At 42.8% G+C, this 22,079-nt stretch overlaps 1 protein-coding gene across 1 annotated transcript in view; it reads left to right on the forward strand.

Moving 5' to 3' along the window:
* The first annotated feature begins 529 nt into the window (after positions 1-529).
* lrrc75bb (leucine rich repeat containing 75Bb) overlaps positions 530-22,079 on the forward strand; it is a 30,632-nt gene continuing 9,082 nt past the window's right edge. Inside the window, exons 1-3 of the mRNA XM_008293740.1 lie at positions 530-814; positions 7,646-7,774; positions 10,899-11,011. Of these exons, the coding sequence (XP_008291962.1) occupies positions 530-814; positions 7,646-7,774; positions 10,899-11,011 (527 nt within the window). The remainder of the gene's footprint in view (positions 815-7,645; positions 7,775-10,898; positions 11,012-22,079) is intronic.

The following is a 22,079-nucleotide window of genomic DNA, read 5'->3' on the forward strand; positions in this document are numbered from 1 at the left end:
GTGTGAAATTATACGGATGGTAATATAATGTTAAAGGAGAAAACTACCAACGATTTTTTTTTTGAATTTTGCATTTTGTTTTGTGCTCTAATCTATTTATGCCTGACTGAATTATCACAGAAGCAGCCTGTGTTTCTGATGCGGGGTCAAGTGAGAAAACTAAACTGTGAACAGTCTCCTGCATGACTCTCGCTCTCACGCTGTGCAGCAAATCCCGATCTGATTGGCTGAGAGCAGCACCAGCTCTGAGTAAAGCAAAGGATGCCAGAGTGCTCAGGCAGTGCATGGACGGATGCAGGCAGGGGGACGACGGCGAGCCCGGGCGCACAGTCTCATCCTGGTGATGCTTTTACGCGTTTGTTGTTTTTTCTCTATTTTCCTCCCGAGCAGCCTTGAAACTTTCTGAGCCACTATTCGATTCATTTCGGCTCATCTCGCTGCAAGTTTAGTGTGATGTTTTGGCTGCGTGTGGTAAAATCCCTCTCACCACCACCACCACCACCACCACCGACACATCCTCTCAGGAGTGATGGGTTCTAAGTTGACCAGACAGAGAAGTCTTGATTTTGAGAGCAAATTGCCCAAAAGGAGACGCCAGAGAAACGATGCTGTTCCTGGAGAGAGCGAGAGAAGTGGCGGCGGAGACTTCTTGTTTACCTCCTTGATGCTCAAGTCCGACAAGCTTCCAGGGATGCTGCGGAAAACCAACCACAGCCCATACGTGAGACGGGTGGCTTGGGTCCGGGAGATCCAGAGGCTTCTCCGGGAGCAGAGGATGGAGCAAGCAGCTGAAGTGCTCAAACTGCTGAGAAAGGTGAGGATTTATTTATTTATTTATTCATTAATGTGACATTTCTATTTATGCTTCTCTTCAAACTTTGTTATTGGAGGAAGAAACGTGGCTCAACCGATGCTGTGAGTGAAGTTTTAAACCTCATTTTATCCTTATATCTGCAAGTCATGCCGAGATTTCTGTATTTAAAGTTTTTTTGCATGATGCAGCAGTGTGCATCTGCTTGAGCAAGATCTATAAGAATCATGCAGGTATCTTTGCAAAAAACAAAAAAAAAAGTAAGGCAACAGTTCACTTGTTCTATCCTTATTAAATCTGACATGTATCGACCGTAGCAGTAACACAGCATTGACTGAATGATATGGCAAAAGCCCAGCCAGAGATATAATGATCACACCCCCACCAGGAGCAGCCTCCTTCACTTGTAGGTGTCAGTGTGTTGATGATTTCTCAAAAGTCAAATTCTTTTAATCATTTGCTCTTTGGACGTTCTCGTAAATGTTAATCACTCAAAGGAACTCATGCTGACCAAGCGAGTAAAGATAACACACTGTGCCGTATTGCTTTTTTTTTTTTAAATGTGTTTGGTTACATGCTGGTTTTAAATTAACCACCTGTTTTGTCTGAATGTGTTTTGAATGTTCGTTCTACAATGTGAGCGCATCAAATTAAATCAGTGAGTACATTGTTGTGTATGCTAGCCCCTGAGCCAAAGACATTTAAAGGAAAAGTTGCCTAAATGAATGAATGTTGCTGTAATTGAGCAGACTTGGTTAAAGCATTTTCGTGAGTTCATGTTTAAGTAAATGAATGACAAGTTCTCTGTTTCTGAGAGTTTAGTGTGTAAAAGAATTGTGAAAAACACACAACAAAGAATACAAAATACCCAAATCAAAGCACGAAGGCGCAGTTTTTCCAAACTCAATTGACACTAAAGTATTGCTAAATAGCTCTAATCCGTTCCTGCTGCAAAGCTTCGTGCAAACGCCTCTTTTTCACAGCGTCACAGCTACAAACCACAGGTAAGCTAAGGTTCTCCTCTCTTATCTGTTACACGTTCCTGTGTTAACACCTTCCCTGGTTTAATCCTCACTTTGTGAAGATTTATCCAAACTAGAGAAAGGAGGAAGAAAAAAAAAAGGAAATATTTTCTCAAGCTCAGCTTGAGCTTTCCGCTGCCTTCTGGTAGCTGTGCATGGATCAAAGGAGAACAGTTTTGAAGTTCAGACAAAAGCAGTCTTGATCAAGAGGGCCCCCTGTCATGAAAACTCCCTGCCCCTCTGTATGGTGCCGTGGAATAAATTATACAGATGTGTGCAGATTAAGGCAGGAAACAAAAGCTGATGAGAAGCGCTGAAGAGAAATCTGACTTAAAGACAGATTTGTAGGTATCCTTTGTGCTGAAACTCAGCATAGAAAAGGTGTGGGATGAATTTTTATCTCCCTTGTAAAGCTTCATATTCATATGTGTGTGAAGCAGGAGGGGATGTGACTCATGCAAAGCTTCCTTTAAGACTTCAAAGTGCCCGTGTTTATTAAAGCAGTCCTGCAGTCAGTCATATCTTACATACTTTAAAAAAAAAAAAAAAGATTTTAAAGATCAACATGAAGATTTGTTGGTCGTGAGCAGGGGAAGCTTTCTCCATAGCTCGGCATTTAAACTGCTCACGAAGCATGAACACTCAGTGAGGTGAAGCCAGAGCACTGCTACGTTGTTGGGGCTGAAGCCAAGTGTCTGACTAATAATACTTCAAGACTAGGAAAAAAAAAGCTGGCAGTAGATCTCCTGTTGTTGTTCTCCAGCAGTAAAGCAGCTTTTCCTCTCAGGGACGGATGGATTTGGAGATAATCACCTTGAGATGATGGATGCTGGAACACGCTTCTTTCACATGGAGGAAGTCATTACAATGAGGAACCAATAACACCGGCCCCCACGTCATATCTCCATCGCAGATCTGCCTTCTGGGCCATTAAGTTAATTAGTTTGGGATCTTCTAGATATTCATTAGTAAACAAAGAATCAGCAAATACTCATATCAATTACGCTCCACAACATGCACACTGTGTAACCAATGTGCAGCGGCGGAGAAAACACTAATTAAAGTGCTCTCTGTTGTATATGAAGACCTTTACAAGTTTAAGATGAGCTGTCACAACACATATTTTTGTGCTCAGGTTGTTATGCATCCAATAATATACCCCGATGAGCCACAACATCAAAACCACCAGCCTAGTACTGAGTGTAGGAGTCCTCCGTGCCACCAGAACAGCTCAGACCTGTTGAGGCAAAGACTCCACAGACCTCTGGAGGTGTTGTTTGGTGTCAGACGCCGTTAGCGACAGGTTCTTTGAGCCCGACATTTGTAAGGTGGGATTTGTTTTTTTCCAGCACAAACCACCAATCTGAGGCCAAATCCACCCCTTCAACTTTTAATCAAGTTCCTCAAAAAGTTCCTAAACAATTTCTGCAGTATGACAGGGTGCCAAAGAGAGCTGCTGTCTCTGCCATGAAGGTTCGAGGTCTGTGACAATGTTTTGGGTTGGTGGCACGTGTCAAGGGCTGCAGGGTGGCTCGGTGGTTAGTATTGCTGCCTAGAAGGTTGCTGGTTCGCATCTCGGTGAGGACACCTGGGCTCTCTCTGCGTGGAGTCTTCATGTTCTCCCCGTACAGTGTGGGTTCTCTCCAGGTTCTCCGGCTTCCTCCTACAAGGTCCAAAAACATGCTGAGGTTAATTGGTGATTCTAAATTGTCCATAGGTGTGAATGTGAGTGTGCTTGGTTGTCTGTCTCTAAGTGTAGCCCTGTGATAGACTGGTCCAGGGTGTCCCCTGCCTTCACCCTAAGTCATCTGGGATAGACTCCAGCCCCCCACGACCCTAGTGAGGATTAAGAGGTGTATAATGGATGGATGGATGGATGGATGGATGGATGGATGGATGGATGGATGGATGGATGGTACATGTCAAAGTAACATCCACATGAATGACAGAACACAAGCCTTCCAGTGGGAGGCGCCCATTGTGCCCATTGTACTCATTACAACTGTCTATCATCAGCATCAAGGTTTTCAACAATTTGTGCTGCTGTAGTTGTTTTTAGATTCTGGACTCAACACATGTAGTAATAACCTTTGGGCACCCTTGACCCTGTCCTTCTTCCTTGGACACTCATATCCTGTTACCCATTTTTTCCTGTTACCACCACATCAACGTGAGGATTTGACTTATTACTTGCTACGTAATATATCGTGACTTTGCAACAAGATAATCAATGTTGTTTACTTCACCCTCCAGTGGTTTTAATGTCATGGCTGATCGGTGCATAATTTGGCTAAGAGTATGAGAGTTTTGTGAATGCTGGAGCAAAGCGTCCATTGGAAAGTCAAAGACTGGACTCTGGAGACTCAAAATTAGTTTTTTCAATAAAGTCATGTCTTATTTAAAAGGAAAACTGGATGAAAGTTCAGTGTGTAGAAAATCCACATTTATTTGTGCACCAGATTACAAATGCACTGTAGAAATAAAAATGAAACCAAAATGTCCCCGAACACGTTGCTTGTACACGAACGAGCTGCTCTTCCTACTGTAAGTCCTGTCACATATGCCTAAGCCAACTTATCGACCTCATCTTACTTGACAGATCCCCTTGCCGAAGCGTGGTCGCTGCCGGCTCAGCGTTTGTGACCTTTAACCTTTACTATTTCACATGCTTTTTTTCAAATTTGGATTTTGATGTGATTACATAACAGGTGGCAACATGTTGTCATTCCACTAATGAACAATTAATCCCTCAGTCATCCGAGGAAAAAAAACAGTCAGTAAACAAAACCGGAGTTCGAAGGTCTCTCACCTGACAGCTGTGACATTTTTTGCTTCCGCTGAGGCAGAAAACTGTGGGACTGGATTTGTCGCACTCTGCAATATATTTAATTGGATTCTAATGAACTGCATGTGTGGGATGATGCTCTGCGGTTCGGAGCTCATCGCCTTATTCAGACTTTTTTTTGTGATCAGGCAGACGTCAGATTAGATATGCAGCTTTTCACAAGGACGTTTTGCGGTGGGATCTGAAGGCGCACAGGCATGTACGCGGGCATCTCCTCGCTGACAAACAGCAGAAACATTTCATGCTTTAATGATTAGGAATCAGTCAAATTAATCCACGGGATCACATTTTTTTTTGTGTGTATTTAAAACACGTGGCTGTGAATCTCCCCCACAAGAACTGCATATATCTGATGCCGCGCTGCATGATAACGCACATCAAACCACGAGATATTCTTCAAAAAAAAATCCTCCACGCTTCCGCTTTTGGACACGTGTGGTACCCCCAGTCTGCAGTTAATGAGGTTTATTGAAGGGAAGAGCTGGTGTGGAGGATAGCCCGGTGTCAGGGAATCCCACAGATCTCGGCTGTAATAAATCAACTCAAAAGCTGGAGGAGGAGAAAATGCTGATGGGAGTTTTCCCCCCTCCTTTGCTTCCACTGTGTGCCCCGAAGTGTTAGGGCTGTCAGCGCATATAGAGCATGTTTTACACAGCTTCGCCCTCCAGCCTGCTATTTGAAAAGCTTTTCAGCGCATATAGAGCTGACAGTATTTATTCCTCAGCTCCACAGCTCCGAGTTGCATCCAACATAAAACACTGCCGTCACTGAAAAGCGGTGATGTCGATAATGTAACAGCAAAGGAACTCATCTTTTAAGTTGCTGTGGATAATGCAGCTAAAAAGAGGAGATTTCCTTTAACTTTCTTTCCTCTGACTCCGAGCCTTTCATCTTCTCGTCATCCACTCAGTTTCATGTCTTCTCCGCTGTTTTTTGTTTGTCGTGCGAGGTTGTGTGTCAGCGTCTTCCCCCCTGTAAAGGTTGTATACGCCACACGCTGCTGAGGCTATTTGATGTGTCTGAAAACATTACGTCTCAAAACACTGGCTGTTAATGACACGTCAGCACTCGGAGCATTACCTGAAGATGCAGCTTCGGTGTATTTACGTCGCCATCGCAAACAGAAATAGTCTGAAGGTGGTATAAATATCGTCGAGCCCCGTGGATGGTTCCAAGTTTTATTAAAGCACGTCACGCAATCTTTTGCTTGTGAACTTTGAGGACTGAAAGAAGAAAGGTGAAGTGCCATTTAACTGGAAACTAAAAGTCAGATGGTTTTTAGTTTTGTTTGGTGAAAATGATAGAAAGTCCTGTGGGAACCGGTAGAACAGAAACCTGAAAATGAGGAACCAGAGGAGTATTAGAAAGAAGAACACGCCGTTGTTGGCTTAACTTTACTCCCAATATCCCTCCGTGTAAATATATGCAAAGACCACAGTTGTTATTTGCACTTCTATTTTGCACAATGTACATTTTTCTGCCCGGATGTGTAAATTCTTGTATATATTTGTCTTATTATCTTGTTTTATTTTTTATTAATATTTATTGTATTTTATTCTTTTCTTTCTGTCTTATTTTACTTTATTTAAATTTTTATTTATTTATTTATTTCCTATTTCTATTATTCCTGCTAATTCCTAGGGTGACACCAACAGTCGAAACCAAATCCCTTGTATGTTGTGTACAAACTTGGCCATTAAAGCTGATTCTGATTCTGACATTTGTGAAATATTAGATTATATATTCGAACCACAATATCTCAGAAACTCAGAAATTAAGATAAAATCTGCAAATTCATCCACCAATATTTTAGTTTTTGTGGTGAAACTATTCAATCAGCTACACGAAAATGATTTTTTTTTTTCCATTTTTGTGACCAAGTATTTCATATTTAAGACTATTCTATATGTCTTGTTTCACATTATAAGGACATGCAGCTACATATGGTTCAGAAAACATCACCAGATGACTCCTGCATTATCAATTAGTTTCTTAATTTTTGCTCTTTGGCTTAATTTTTTTTTCATATTCCATCTCACACATAAACAGAGACCATGTGAGCTTCATATCAACTATTTCAGATCCTGAATCAATGCCATGATGAGAAACAGAAGTAAAAATTTCAGGCATTTATCTTCATTAGTTCCTGAGATATTGTCATCCAAACGCAGCCTCAAATTTAAACACGCAGAAAAACTGTCGCCAGGTAGTTTCTTTCTCAACAATTATCTCGGAAAACGCTCGATATTTCCGTCTAAAGTTTCGCAGATGCTGTTTTAGATAATCATAGCTTATGATGAGAAAGTTTCAAGCAAATAATAGACGGTTGAGAAGAAGGCCTCTGATGATTTCAGGCGGAATAACCAAGTGAACAAAAACATAAAGATGAGAAGAGGTCATTAGCATGCTGGATGTGGGTTAGGGCTGTAACCAGGCTCTTGAATGTCCACAACTCCACCGTTCGTCATCGAAGAAATGGTTTCAGACGACGTGGTGCGACAGTATTTTGCTCACAGATGCTGGTTGCTGGTGACAGACTTGGGATTTCTGGTCTTTAAAAAAAAGCTGCCTCATCATTTCTAACATAGTTTGTTGTTTCATGGATTAGAAATACCAAATGTTGAAACAACGAAAAGGAACAGATGGGATTGAATAAAATATTACAATACATATATATGCACACAGACCACCCCCACCCCGATCAACTGGATGTTATCACACAGCTCTGATGGCAAACCCTTATCACATCGCCGCGCGATAACAGCCCAAGACGAAAGGGGATAATGAACAAAGCTTATAAATAGTGACAATCTATTTTCATTAAACTACCCATGAAATGTCAGTTGAATATTAAACGCGTGGTTCAGATGCAGCTGTTTTAATCTCATGAATTTCTGATTTCGTGCAGCACGTGTTCAAATGTTAACGCAGTCACTTTCATCTCTCTCTCTCCCTTTTCTCTCTCAGGATTTGGGACTTCAGGGAACGTCGCTCAATGACATTTTGTACAAGAACGCAGCTTTTCTCAACCTGGTGGACCCCATCTCTCACGAGCTGCTGCTCAGTCTCGCCCGGGACCTGCAGTGCCCTAAAAGGGTATGATCCCTTTTGTTTTTTAACTCTTAACTGTACTCACAGCCGGTTTTAAAAAGCATTTTACATCAGTAGACAGGACGAGCTCTGAAATTCAAACAGAGGCAAGCTGCAACACGTCTGCCCTTATTAGCCATGCTCAAGTGCATGTGTCATATTTACTGTCATGGTATTGTGACAACAACGAACTGTCAGCTTGCTTTGTTCATACACGAATACAGAAGCCAGGCAGAACGGAAGATGATAGCCGAGGTGTTTACGCGTTAGAGGTTGGGGGTGAACGGTTGGGCCAGAGGAAGCTATGGGTTTGACTCCACGGTCCGTCTTCCTTGGTCTGATGCCTTTTTAGCACAGGGGTAGCAGCTGTGCTCCAGGACCTGCAGGTATATTAGATTATTGGCTTTGGTTCCTTGGTACTGGAAAAGCATGGGCAGGTACCCAGCAGGCCCAGTGATGAGGTCAAGAGGGCTGGTGGCCACAGTCGATGGCACAGAGGCAAACGTGGCAGAGTAGCTTTGGCTCCAGCGGCGAGGTCACTTCGAGGGCTCTGACAAATGGCCAAGGCGATCAAACTGGGGACGGTGGTGCTGCTGGATGCACCGGGTAGGTTTGATTCAGGGACAGGATGTTGTAGTTTTTGTTTTAGCTGAAGGTCAAATAGTTTGACTTTACTAGGATCCTAAATGTGCATTTAATTCAGATTTTCTTTGCGGTATAGATGCATAAACAGTTGCATCAAGAAGACAGTTTCTATTTGTGTCTTAAAGCTGAAACGAGCCCATCTCCCAAAAATAGTGTTCATACACAACTAAACTGCCTTTTTTTAAAAAGGCGACGTACTTTGCGCGGGTTTCGCTTGTGATGTCTCGCAAATACCTTCCTAATCAACATATCTGTTCATTTTATTGCCTTACTGTCACTCCTTATCAGTCAACCAATTACATGTTAGATAGGACGAGACTTATTAGCCCGGTAACCCAGAAAATGGAGGAGAAGCTTCAAAGGTGGTCTGAAAGGGTCATATTTTAACCCCAACTATGGTATTTCCTACATTTAACCATGTAGTGCCTAAACCTAAGCAGACAAACTCACATTAAATATAAGTCTGAGAGTAAAAGTCGCTGCAAATGTCCATGTCTTGGGTTAAATTTCTGTGGTTGATGTAACTGGCTAACCTTCTCGCACCAACTTTGTGGCTCCTTCAAACTGTAAGACTTCATCACAGCCACCTTTCAAGGAGAAAATACATCAGTGGTTCAAAACATACATGAGAATTCAGTTTAGATGTATAGAAATGTTGTGTTTTGAGGACAATCGTTCTCTCTGTATCAGGGTTTTGTCAATTTGTATGCTGGTCAGACCTATTAAAGTTCAATAAAGATAGCAAGATTTAAATTGGGCACATGATTACGCAAGTTGTCGGGATTATTTTTACATGTTGCCTCCTCACTAGAGAGGTTCTGGGGTTTTCACACAAGAAAACATATAAAAGATTTCTCAGGACCCTAAAGGTGGAGACCAAAAACACACAACACCTTAACTCAAAAGCTGTTTTTTGGATGCTTTTATAGGTTTTTTTCATAGCTCGACCAGATTCAGATTTTTCATCATCAACACAAAACATCTAAATTCTGATCAGATTAATATGGTCACAATAAAAAAAATAAGACTGGTCCTTTAAGAAATAAACTGAGCTTTAGGCAGTCGGTTCTTCTACTCGCAGCCCGGCATACAAATCAAACATGTTAAAATTCAAAGTACATTTCAAACCAAGGTACGAGGGGCGAAGACACTCCAGAAGCTGCTCAGTGTGGCTGTAAAACACGGACCCAGCAGCCATTACAGTTATTTAAAGTCTGCCGTTATCTCTTTAAAGGAAAAGATGGGTTGCCTTGAGATAAAGTCAGTGAGGTCTGGGTTTTTTTTTTTTTTTTCTAACTTCCTGAGTCCAGATGATAATCACCTGTGAGAAACTCTAATCTTATCTGTGTTTGCTTTAGCGCGGGGGGGAAAAAAAAAAGCTCAGGAGTTGGGGAAGGAGAGTGCGGAGCTGGCAGCAATGTTCTCCTGCCTGGCTACTGGCGACCCGTGGCAGGATACTGTGTCAGACGTGACGAGGATGTAGAGAGGCAGTGTGCTGGATTTAAGGCCCAGCAGCTGCTTCTAGCGGCCAGTATTTTCCACTCGCGCTGAGATTTATATATATTCAAGGACGCATTGTGGGCTGAAACATACATCATTTGCGAGTGTTTTGAACCCTGGGTCGTCTGTTTGAGACAGTTAATTCAATTAATGTTTTGTTTTGAAGCACTCAGGTTTACAGAGCCGTGATTAATGTCTAAGTGTTCGTATAGAGTTGCAGTGCTGCGCCGTTTCCTCCAGACCACACATTTTTCCAAGAATACGTCGACATTGTAAATCAGTATGCGCCGCTGTAACGTCGTGTTCAGCCATGCAAGCGGCTGAAACAGCGGCGCAGAATGTTTTGAAGCGTGAGGCATGTTTGTTTGTCACCCAAGAAAAGAAGTGGCAGCGGGAATGGTTAATCGCCTTAAGGTAAATTGCCCCTGTCTTTCCTCTCTCTCTCTCTCGCCACATTGCCTCTTTCTTGTTGTCGTGTTGTACCATTAATTAGATTTAGCCCGCTCAGCGCGGCCCATTCCATTTAAAGTCTTTGACGAAGGAGAAAGGGAGGAAAACGAAGGCGACGAGGTGGAGGAGAGACAGGGAGTACGAAGAATGCAAAAAGGCAAACTGAAATAATGATTTGATGTGGGGAAATGTTTGAACAAGAAAGAAAGGCTTTGAACATGTGAAAATCAGCACATCTGTCGTTTTACTTTTGCACAAATAAAGAAAAGATCAAGAGATCAGACGTCCAGCATTCATTGCTGATATCAAACCTTTTGAAAGCAGTTCATTCTGTACTCATAATACTTTGCTTTATGTAAAACATACAATTTATTGAGCTCCTTGTGGTTCCTCAGACCTTTGATGGTTCAGCTGCTTTTATTAGTGAACACATACTGTTTGTTTTTGATCAGTCACATGTACTGGACTTGTCTTTTTTTTTTTTTTTTGATACCTTCATTCTCCTTTTGTGTGTGTGTGTGTGTGTGTGTTGCAGGAGACCGAATCACTCAAGTCCACCAACAAGATCTGCCGCCAGCTGATTTACCACCTGACCCCTCACTCCAAGTGGACCAGACAGAGCGTGCCCAGGAGGAAGTCTCAGGCCTGGTGAGTGTGTCCTCTCCACCGCTGCCTGACACATCACCATTACTCCTCAGAAGCCGCGGTAAACACATCCGTCGCATCGGTGTGGCTCATAATCCTTCGGAGCCCATCTGAAATAGAGAAAGTTTGGAAAACGTCCTGTTCTGGGAAAACGTTACCCTCGTAAACTGCGTGTATAAATATGTTGGGAAGCCTGTTGATGTGTCAGTGAATTAACAAAGGTGGCAGAAGTGTGCACCGATTTACACAAATGTCAGGTTAACAAGGATTCAGTTTGGTCGTTTTGCTAACAAGGGTGTTCCCTGTAATCCACCTCAAATGGTGATAACTCCTCAGATATGGGCTTCTCACGTCTCGCTGTTGGTTTTGATATTGTTGATAACAGGCCTGGGCGATAAAACCACAGTGACATGTAACAATGATGTGTAACTCCTCAATACCAATGAGGACATTTGTCTGAGTGTTCGATTCGTTTGTTAAAGCAAACCGCACATAAAAAACACATGAAGTTTGGGTTACATGATCAAACCCCAGGCATGCTTCCCTCTTGGATCATAACAGTGGAGCTCCTTCATCCTCTGTTCGTCTCCTCGCGGCGTCCAAGCAGGATTTCCGTTTCGTAGCCTCCGTCTGGTGGTTGCTTATGACTTACAGACTTGACGTCGAGTGTGTGTAGAGGTTAGCGTGGGGTCATATCTCAGAACTCAGAGCCCCAACCTTACGCCTCGGGGTTTTACTTGCTTTCTTTATTTAACAGGTGTGTATGAGGGTAAATGTATGTTTTCTGTTTTTTTTTCATTGTTGTGTTAAATACTGATGAGTCTGGAAAACTGGTTACATTTAAAACACACCTTTTTGTCTGTTTGTCCTCATGATTAGAAAAAGATCTTTAAAAGTGGTCAATAATTATCCATATCAACTGGGGATGCACGATATATACCACATCAGTATCGGCCGACAATAGTGTTTTTTCCGATATATCGGATGAACAAATTTATCCGATGTGAAAAACAGATGATTGTCTAACATTAGCGCCTTCGTCTCTACAAATCATTTCACAGATGATTTTACTTAAATGGTCCTAGACTTGAACATTAAATGTGTTAAAATCTGTTTTACTTTTGTTACCTAATAAAGAAGACTGTTGTCTACTTTGGTACTATGGGCTTCTTTTGAATAGTTTTCACGTTCTCACACTTATACTAATTTTTCGGTGTGAACAAAAGTGGAAAATCGACATCGGTAATATCGGTTATCGGCAATATCAGAAATCTCAATATTGATATCGGCCAGAAATGTTTATATCGTGCATCACTAATATCAACCGAAATATTTCTCTTCATTATTTCCCAGCAGCAGTTGATAGCAGGTTTAATAGCGAACTAGCTAATCAAGGGAGCTTTAGGAGTTGGTTGAAAATGGGCTCTCTGGTGAACTTTTTAATGATTCCAGCTAATTCATTTTAAAATGAGACCACTGTGAAATAGATTCTAATATGATCTTGGTATAGTAGCAAGGTGGGTTAAACTGTCAGCTCAGCGGGCCTTCCTGTGTGGAGTTTGCATGTTTTGCAGGTTTTCTGTCGTACTGCAGCTTTCTCTCACAATCCAAAGACATGCATGGTGGGTTAATTAGTGATTCTGACTGGGCAGTAGGTGTGAGTGTGCATCGTTGTCTGTCTTTGTGTCAGGCCTGTCCAGAGTGTTCCCCGCCTCTCGCTCAATGTCAGCTCGAACAGGCTGCAGCACTTGCATCCCTCTGCACTATAAAGTGGGTATAGATGGATGGATAGGCAGTAGGTAACCACAACAACAGGATAAAGTTTAGGTGCATTTAAGTTTGAAGGTGACGAGCCATGTGTAACAAAAAGAAAGAAGGAAAGAAAGCAAGAAAGAAAGAACAGCATCAGTCTTATTCCTGGTGTAATGAAAGAAAACAGAGATCACAGAGTTACTTCTTTCTAATATAACCCTGTTTGCTCGACAGGCCCGCCTGCTTATGGCTTCCGTCTAGTTATTAAATTATTAACTCATCAAATTATCAAGCTTGCATCACTCAGCGGAGGTTACAGTGTAATTCTGCGACAGCACCGCAATCCGGTGACATAACCAAGCAATCCACTTCACAGATGTAACCCACCGGCGCCAAACTCAGCCACGCCCTCATTTGTTAATTAAAACTGAAATAAATCAGGTCACGCCTCTGAGGAAAATCATGCCGAAGGAAAATGGTGAAAGAAACTCCCTCATATCAAGGCTTTTTTTTTGTCTGGAATTGGGTCCTCAAGGTCTTGTTTTCTTGCCTAGACGTGTTTTCAAACTAAATAAACTCTATTCAGCAATTAATTCCTCATTCTAGCAGCACAACTGCCCTTGTTCTTCCTTGTTTTAGTTCCACTTCCAACACTGAGTTTATTGAATTGTTAAAAAATTCTAATTGCACCTAAAAATACAGTTTTTTTAAGAAGGACTGAAATGTGCGACTCCACCGAGACATAAAATTGCTCCTCATGTGTCCATGAATCAGTTGGTATGTTGATTCATTATAAATATTTCTGTTTTATTTATGTATACATTCGAAACAAGGATTGTTTCCGTCCAATTAAACATTTTTCCACAGTGAAGCAACACATCCCAATGTGTTCCTACTAGGACGTGTCCATTTTCACACCTGCCTCTCGCCGACAAAGCCGGTTTCCCGCCTGATACTACTGTGACGAAAACAGCCTCGCACCAGCTTTACACGCCACCCGTGACAAGTGTGACTTGTTTATAGAGATTTTAACAACCGGGGCCGTTATTTTCTCCATCATTGTTCAACACCAACAAAATACGACGAATGATCAGGAGGCTCCGCAAACAAGAAGTCAATGTACATGATCTGCAGAGCATCGGAGGTGAGGTGCTGCTTATCCGTGCTTTTCCTGAAATACAACCAAAAGACACGCATTCCAGCATTCTGTTTAGACAAATAAAAAACTGCTCCCCAATTTAAATTAAGTAACAGGTACATTTGAGGAAACATTATGAGAAAAAAAAAAAAAGAAAACATCTCTAATGATAATCAGGAGGCTCTCTCCCCGAGCAATTAACCCAGATTGAAAGATTTTTTTGACAGCTTGCGCTAACTTCCCGCCCCGGTCTCCTGGTTGCAGTGTTTCGAAATAACACTCAACAAAACAACAAGGCAGCCTCTCCCAGTGTGCTAATTAGCAGGCTCTGTCTTGCTCACAGCCTCCACTGCAAGCATCCAGACAGCAGCCTTTACTGTGGGACTCAAACAGGGCTTCTTCCTTTTCTCCGACGCTCACCAAAACGCTCAGAAAACGTCTTTGCAATGAATTAATCATCACCGGGACACGGTTTACATGATGCCAAATGCTTTTCTTTTGCTGATCTTTGCATATTTCTCTCTCTTTTTTTTTTTCTACCCTCCTCCATCAACCTTTCTGCTCTTTTTTTTTTGTTTCCACCTATTTCAAAATCACCTCTTTGCATTGATTTTCTCCCTCTCCTCTTTCCCCTGAGGGATTTTTCTCTCCTCCTTGCGAGAGTCCATTTTGTTCAACAGTTGCCACACAGAGCGGTTCTGCAGTTTGAGCTGAGGCTCTGGGGAAACGCTCCGGGGAAAGGTTCTGTCAGACGGAGAGAAAAGAGGGAGGCGGAATCACCGCGAGGTTGCAGATTAGAAGTCACATATTTGCCCCCCTTTTCTTCTTCCAGCCTCGCTTTGAATCGATCATGAATTTGATCCCTTCGTATTGAGGAATGAAAAAGCACACGCTCTCGTATAACCTATATTCTCATTCTTACACTCCTATTTTCTCCATGAAGTGATGCTGAGAAGTCTATCTGATAAATGCCGCGCCGCAGCCTGCTCTCCGTGGCCTAAATTGGATTGTTTTTTCCTGAATCGTATGCAAGCGGTTGCAGAGACAACACATAAATCATAATTCAAGTTTTATTACTGAAGCCCTGGTTTGCTTCTGTAACACCGTAAGCGCAAAGCAAGTGCGCCGTGCTTAATATATTATGGAGGCACTTCCATTTTTCTCTGCAGCTCTCTGTGTGCTGCCAGATTTCTGAGAAGTACCCAGTGGAGTTTTTAATGTTATAGTAATTGCTATTGAATTTCAGATTAATCAGGCTCATATTTTTTTTTTTTTTTTATTCCCCTAAAATTGCCCTTCCAGCACATTTTGATGGGATCGTACTCCGATTGCAGTAATAATCGATGCGAGGCTCTTACGGCAGCTGCTGCAGACATCTTCAGTACATTAAAAGAAATTATAGTTCAAGAACACCACTTACTCTTGTGTTGAGCTTTGTAGAGGGGAAACGCTCCAAGCGTTCACACAGAATCTACGTGCCTCTGCTATTGTTTTGCTGTGATTGATACACCGTCCAGCAGGATTTGGTTAAATCTCCCGTCTTGCAGGTCGTGCCGACTGACGATTAAAGCGAGACGAGTCGTGTCTGTGGCAGATGTTTTGAGCAGGTGTCATCAGCGGCGGGTGAGTGTTGATAGTGTGTCTGAGTCCTGATATTCGACCCGGACCTCACGCTGCTCAGACTAAAGTACCTTACCTCCCACGGTTCTCTCTGTAAAGGCTGTCCAAAAGTCATTTCAGCACCTTTACATATGAGAAGCTTGAGAGCTACTGAACACAGGGCCAATGACAAACGGTGTGTTACTTCCAAAAAGTACAAGCACTCATATTGAAGCAGTAAATCAATGTTCATATCTTGTTAAAATAACACGTCTTGCATTAGCAAATCAGGATTTAAAGCTGCTGTTCCTGCTAGCATTAATATAGTAATGTTTAGCATATGGTAACACTTGAAAACATCGTATTCAGTGTTGTATAATTCAAACAATCCTAAAACTAGTTCTAACCCAGTCACAAATTACGTTCCAACACAACTAAACTGCGTGCTTCAAAAAGTTCTCTCACCAGGAAATGTCACAGGAGAGGTGTTCTTTGAATTATAGTCTCCTTTAACTTCAGTGCGCTTGGTGCCCTAATGTTCAGGCGTCACCATTTTTTTCGTGGAAGAAGGTCATATCTTGAGCCTTTAGATCCTCCTCACCAGCATGCACGACCTCATCATCAGTCTGAACATGGCGACCACACAAGTGGGAAGTCAGATGGCGGCAGATCGGGTGAGTGAGGTTCATCGGCCAACAGCTCAAAGCAGCATTTGGTTGCTTCTGCCACCTGTGCTGTGTGGACGGACGCATTGTTGTGAAATAACAGCAGCCGGCTTGAAGCTTTCTTCTCCTTTTTTCTTTGATTACTTACTCAGAAACTTTGGAGTTTTTGTGGACAGTGATATAAGGCTTTATAGTTTACAGTTATGCCCCAAAATGGGAGTAATGCCCCTTGTTTCTGGGGACTTTTTGAAGTGCCCTCATTCTCAAATGTATTTGCTGCTGGATTATGTTTGTAACGTATCACAAATGCGTTCCTAACTTGCCATGTATTTAGTGCTGGAATGTGTCTGGATCGAGGCGAAGCTTTAGACATGGAGTGAAAGGATGGTATCTTAACCTAAAGCATGACATTTTTTACTCACCCTAACCAAGCTGCTTTGGTGCCCAACCTTCACCAAGCTTCTAACCTGTAAAAGTGTTCAACAAAGCATGATATTTACCCAAATCTAACCACACAGTTTTTGTGGTTCATGCTACCATTCACTCCTTCTGCCTCCTAACACAGACTCTGTCACCCTCTTGGCACCTGACCCATCACATCACAGGTTGGAAATTACATATATTTCCAAACATTTACTTGTATAGAAGCGTCATTTCATGGAGATAGGGTTGCTAGTCTGTGATGCTAAGAGTTGGTCCCCGCCGTTGCCAGCCTCCAGGTTTATGGAGCAGCCGACCTCACTGGTTATCCATGGTTGGCCTACTGGCTGGCGACTCCATGTTTTGTTTTTGGACCACGCCGGCCAGCTTGGCCATCAGACCCTCACCAGCAAGCTACTATGCCTGGTCTTGGCTACAGAAGGGAAGTGCATTTAATTAGGATGCCTCCTTCGTGTGGAGGATTTCTGATCACGTCCAACAGGAAGGAAACTCCTAGGGAGGTTTTAGAACTCACTGGAGGGATTACATTTGTCATCTGGGCTGAGATTGCCTTGAGATCCCCCAGAAGAGCTGGAAGGCGTTGCTGGCAAGAGGAAGGACTGGGACGCTCTGCTTAGGCTGCTGCCATTGAGACTCGACTCTGGATAAGCAGAAGAAAATGGATGGATGGATGGATGGATGGATGGATGGATGGATGGATGGATGGATGGATTGACTGGTTTCCAACTGGATTATTCTAGAAATTCGGCCTAATTTAGCTAAACTTTTTGCTTGTTTTCTCATTAAACCTCCACTCAAACTCGGTCACAACGTAGTACATGTTTGGCGTTTGAATCTGGGCAGAATTTCGCCGAAGACCACTTCGGGTTAAACGTCAAGACTCAACAGAAGCGAATTAAGTTCAAATATATCTGTAAAAACAAGACAAAGAGGAGCAAACTAGGCTCTTAGATTGCAGAAATTACAGCTGAACCGCTCAGATTTTGATGCTGATTTACTGTACGAGGCTCCTAAAGCAGCCACAAGTCAAAGCCTACTGGCTGCGTGACCTTAATCCTGACTCTACAGCAGCATGTTTACGACTCTGCCTTTCTCCCCCCCCCGATCCCCAGTTCTGGAGTGTCCTTCCTCACTTTAACAAGATCACCTTTTCCCCGTCTTTGCTCATAGGCTGAAAACTCATTTCCTCAAGTGGCACCTCATGTCATCCTGTCACGTCTGAATCATAATCTGGCAAGCATTAGCCGGTGAAAAGCCGTCTAGGCGTCTCGACTACAACTATATTTGGTTGAGCGGTGAAAATCCTCCCCCCTTTTTCATAAGTCTGGATGCTTACAACTACTTTTTCAGCTTCATTTCAACGAGTGCATTTCTAGCCCACATTCCTTGACGGCTTTCCACTAATCAGCAGAGAAAGTGCTCACTGGGATTCTCTAACCAGTTTCTCCCTGCTCTGCTCAGCCTAATTTGCTCTAATCTTTAAAGAAATCCCTTCTTGCTCCCTTCCTTGCTGTTATTTTGAGCTCCCTTCCTTCCTTCCTTCCTTCCTTCCTTGGCTGCAGCAATATCTTCACAGCCCTGCACCTCTCACCTTTGCAGTCACGCGGGTATGAATCGAAGCCCGTTCTCTCGTCTAATCGTGCGACTTTTTTTGGGGTGATGTAATTGAAAATCTGTCTGTAAAAAAAATCTCTGTTTTTGCTGAAGTGCAGGAAAAAACAGAAGCAAAGAAGGAACAAAAGAAACAATGTGGGAGGAATTTTTAATCATGTGTGGCTGTCTGGATGGCAAGGTCAGGCCTGTTGGTCTGAAGTGAAATATCTCTGACCGTGGAAGGTTCTGTAGACGTCCGTGGTTTGCAGACAATGTACGCTGCTGATCCTCCGACTTACCAGCTATTGAAACACCGCTGTCAACGCTTTAGCGACTCCTTAGCGTTTCATCCGGGGCAAACTTTTTAATTAGTCCAACAGTTTGGTTTATGCGGCTACGCTTGCTTTCCAGCTGCTGCTAAAATGAGCTACAGGAATGTATTTACTGTACACGTGGCATCTGTACAGTGAGTCATCTGCCTTTAATACATGTATGACCTATTTTTTCTGTAGCCAGATCACCCCCCTGAGGTGTCCGCTGGCGGGCCGAGCAGGCTCTGACACAGCACGCCCGACCTCCGACTGACCTTCAAGGTCGCCTCCTGAGGCGAGGGCAAGAATCTGACGAGTGGAGAAAAAGGATTTGAGAAAACTATAAATTTGTGTTTTTAAGTGCACGATCGCAGATGAGGGCTTTTTTTTTTTTTTTTTTACTGGTCATGTTTCCATCCAGAGACGGAGTATTCCACTTGACTTGCGTGCTTCACTCCGTCTGCTCAATCTGCTTTCTGTTTGACCTCCACTTTTAATAGAGACTTAAAGATCCAGCCACCATCCACGTCCATGAATAATTGAGGGCTTCCCGTGGTACAGGCTGAGATCCTGCAGGATGAGGGGGAGGAAGGAAGAGACACTCCAGTATCCATCGCTCTAATCTTCAGGGCGCGGGGCCGTAATGAAATAATTACAATGATTAAACGTGGCGAAGTCAGGACGGCAGATGTTTATACTGGAGAATAAATTTCAAATATGCGTTAAATAACAGCATTTTCAAGAGTTCCTTCGCTTGCATCGAGACATTGAACCTCTCTTAACCTCTCATTGATTCGATTTTTTTACTGTATACGTGAGCCGCGGCTGCTCGACAGATATGAGGGTTCGCTGCCTTTCTGATGATCTGCGGGTCTCGTTCTTGCGACGCCGATACAGATCACTCCCCGCGATCAAGCCCTCTGTGTTCGGAGCCCCTGCATTTTAATGCCGGTTTCATAACCGTGCCTTGACATAGTATACAGCAGACACAGGCGCACTCCTCCATGATATAGAGTTATGTAATACAAACTGTTTTCTATGTGTTCCGTCGCAGTACTCTTTTCTCCCAAGCATCCAGTTTGTCACATCAAATCAAGTCACGGGTGAATTTATAGCTCGACTGAATATTGCGCTTCACATTTGCATTAAAGTACACTCTGTACCGTTCTGTATCATCGCTGGCACAAAATATGCTCTTTGGTTGGAATATTATTAGAAGAAATTCATCAATGTTGGGGTGCTGGTGTCATTTTTTTATTTTTTTTTTATTTTGCTAAAAGTGGCAGAGGTTTAATGAGGTTTACACAAGAAACACATTTCACTTCTTTCTTCTGTTTGCTCCGGTTTGCGTTGAGGATAAATGGTTTGTGCTGTTTGACGTGTGGTTTTTTTCACATCCACGTGCAAAAGAGCCCACGAGAGTTAGTGTGATGGAGTAGCTTATAGCCGTGGAAGGCTTACTGCACTTGGCAGACCCTCGAGTCCTTTTCTGTTCTTTTTTGTTGCTAATTAAAAAACCCCACCTTAAGACCAGACCGATGGAGACGCTCTCTGCAGCCCAATTTGCGCCGTCAAAGCTGACTCCAATGAAAAATGGGTTTGAAGCTGTCATTAGTTTTTTTGTTTTTATTGCTTCACCAATAGATAATCGTCTCTCGGTTTAAATTTTAATTGTTTGGTTCGGAGTTTCATTTACGAGCGAAAATAAAAAACAAAACGTCTCAATATTCTCATTTTCCATCTGTGTATTTTGTGCTCGTGGTTGGACTGTATGATTAGATCCGAAGGGAATACAGCCAACCGTGGACCAAGTGGTGCATTCGCTTTATGTATGTGGCACACTGACCATGTAATAATTTATCAGCTAGTCCCAACGCAGCTGACACAGAGAGTGCAAGCAGTCCTCGAAATACAGCCTAAAGCCTGCGAAATGAATGAATAAACACATGAACTAAAAGACAACATCGTTTTAAGGACCAAGCAAGATGATCTATTGTCTATAACATTTTTAAATGCCTAAAAATTCTGGGTAATATCCGTCTATGGCTGGCGAGGATTGAGTCTAACTGCAAGACAAAACTTCAAATTCGTTCAAAAATCATCATTCTGATGCAACAAACCAAACGATTTAAAATTCAGCTGAGACGCAATTAGTTTTTGTGAAGTAATAAAAAAAAATGGATAATGAAAGTTTCAAACCCATTTTTCATTCAGTTCATTTTGAAGCAAACCACCAAGCGTTGCACAGAGCGGGACTAATGGCGTCGCATCCTCAAGGATTTGACTGAGTTGTTTGCAAGTTGGGGCATTTTGGGAATCTGTCCTCGGTTTTTAATGATTTGTGCCTTTCTAAAACGTGCTCTTGTCAGTGTTTTTTTTTTTATTTTGCCTGTAAGGGCACATGTACCGTCAGCTCCCTCTGCTAACATCAACATTTCCCCAAACTTGGAATTCAGAGTTTCCAAGAACGAAGCGACTGATCTGAGATGTCAAAACACTGCACAGCCCGGAGCTGCTCCATTGACGATGCACAATGGAGGCTGCCTTAATCAGCCCATCCGCTAAATGTCTCACTGAAATTTAATCCAAATCCAAATGAGCTTTGAGGCTATTTTTTCCTTCCCAGAAAATGTGCCATTATCCCCATGAAACTGGAGGACACTGGATGCTGTATGCAATCAGCGCTTTCATGTTTCCTCGTACATTTTCTGCAGAACCGTAGTATCAGTGTGACAGTTGCACAGTTGAGGAAATGGCAAATTTAACTACATTTTCTTGCTGGATGTGGCTGTAAAGGATTCTCATTAACACGGGCCAAACGGTCCTGAAAGGAATAACAGCGACATATTTGATGCTAAAACCGAGCAAACCTGCGGAGGAAATGTTGGGCGCCGTAGCCCGCAGTCACAGGCCCGAAGGCGCGTTTGAGATAAAACAGAAGCACAGAAATGAAAGAGCAGTCCGATACCGACTCTGGACCCTCGCAGGCTCTCCCACGACTGAGCCAGACTACCACGCATGTATTATACAGATGCCCGGAGGCAAAGCAGCTCAGATCGATCTGAGGAATAAACAAGTCAAGACCAAAGCGTTGATGAAGCAGACATTGATCTGGTCGTCCCACGGGTCTGTGGAACGGCATCCGCATCCAATGTTTCTCAAGTGCTTTTATTTCATTCCCCTGAAATGAGTCAAGTGTCTCTGTGCATGCTCAGCAGGAAATAAATTTGAATTTGTGTTACGCAGAGTTCGGCCTCTCAGCTGAGCTACTACCGTCTCTGATCCGAGCGCTGACGTGCGCAAGTTGGTCAGATCTTTGCATTTGTTAACAAATGGGCTGCAGAGTTTACAACCAGGCCAGCAAGAAAAACACCTAAAATATTCATACCAGATATTATTAGTATTTTCTCCCCCCAACGTTCTCGAGCAGACTGTGAGACACTTTCTAATAAGGCAGAACAGACAGATAGCCTGAGCCTTAATAACAGCGTTTCTGGGGTTCCCAGGCTGGCATACTTAATGTTGTTAACTCAATTTGTTCATTTGTCAGTAAAGCACTAAAGGAGCAGTTC

The sequence above is a fragment of the Stegastes partitus genome, unplaced genomic scaffold, assembly GCF_000690725.1.
Source record: "Stegastes partitus isolate 25-593 unplaced genomic scaffold, Stegastes_partitus-1.0.2 Scaffold907, whole genome shotgun sequence".
In the NCBI taxonomy this organism is placed as follows: Eukaryota; Metazoa; Chordata; class Actinopteri; family Pomacentridae; genus Stegastes; species Stegastes partitus.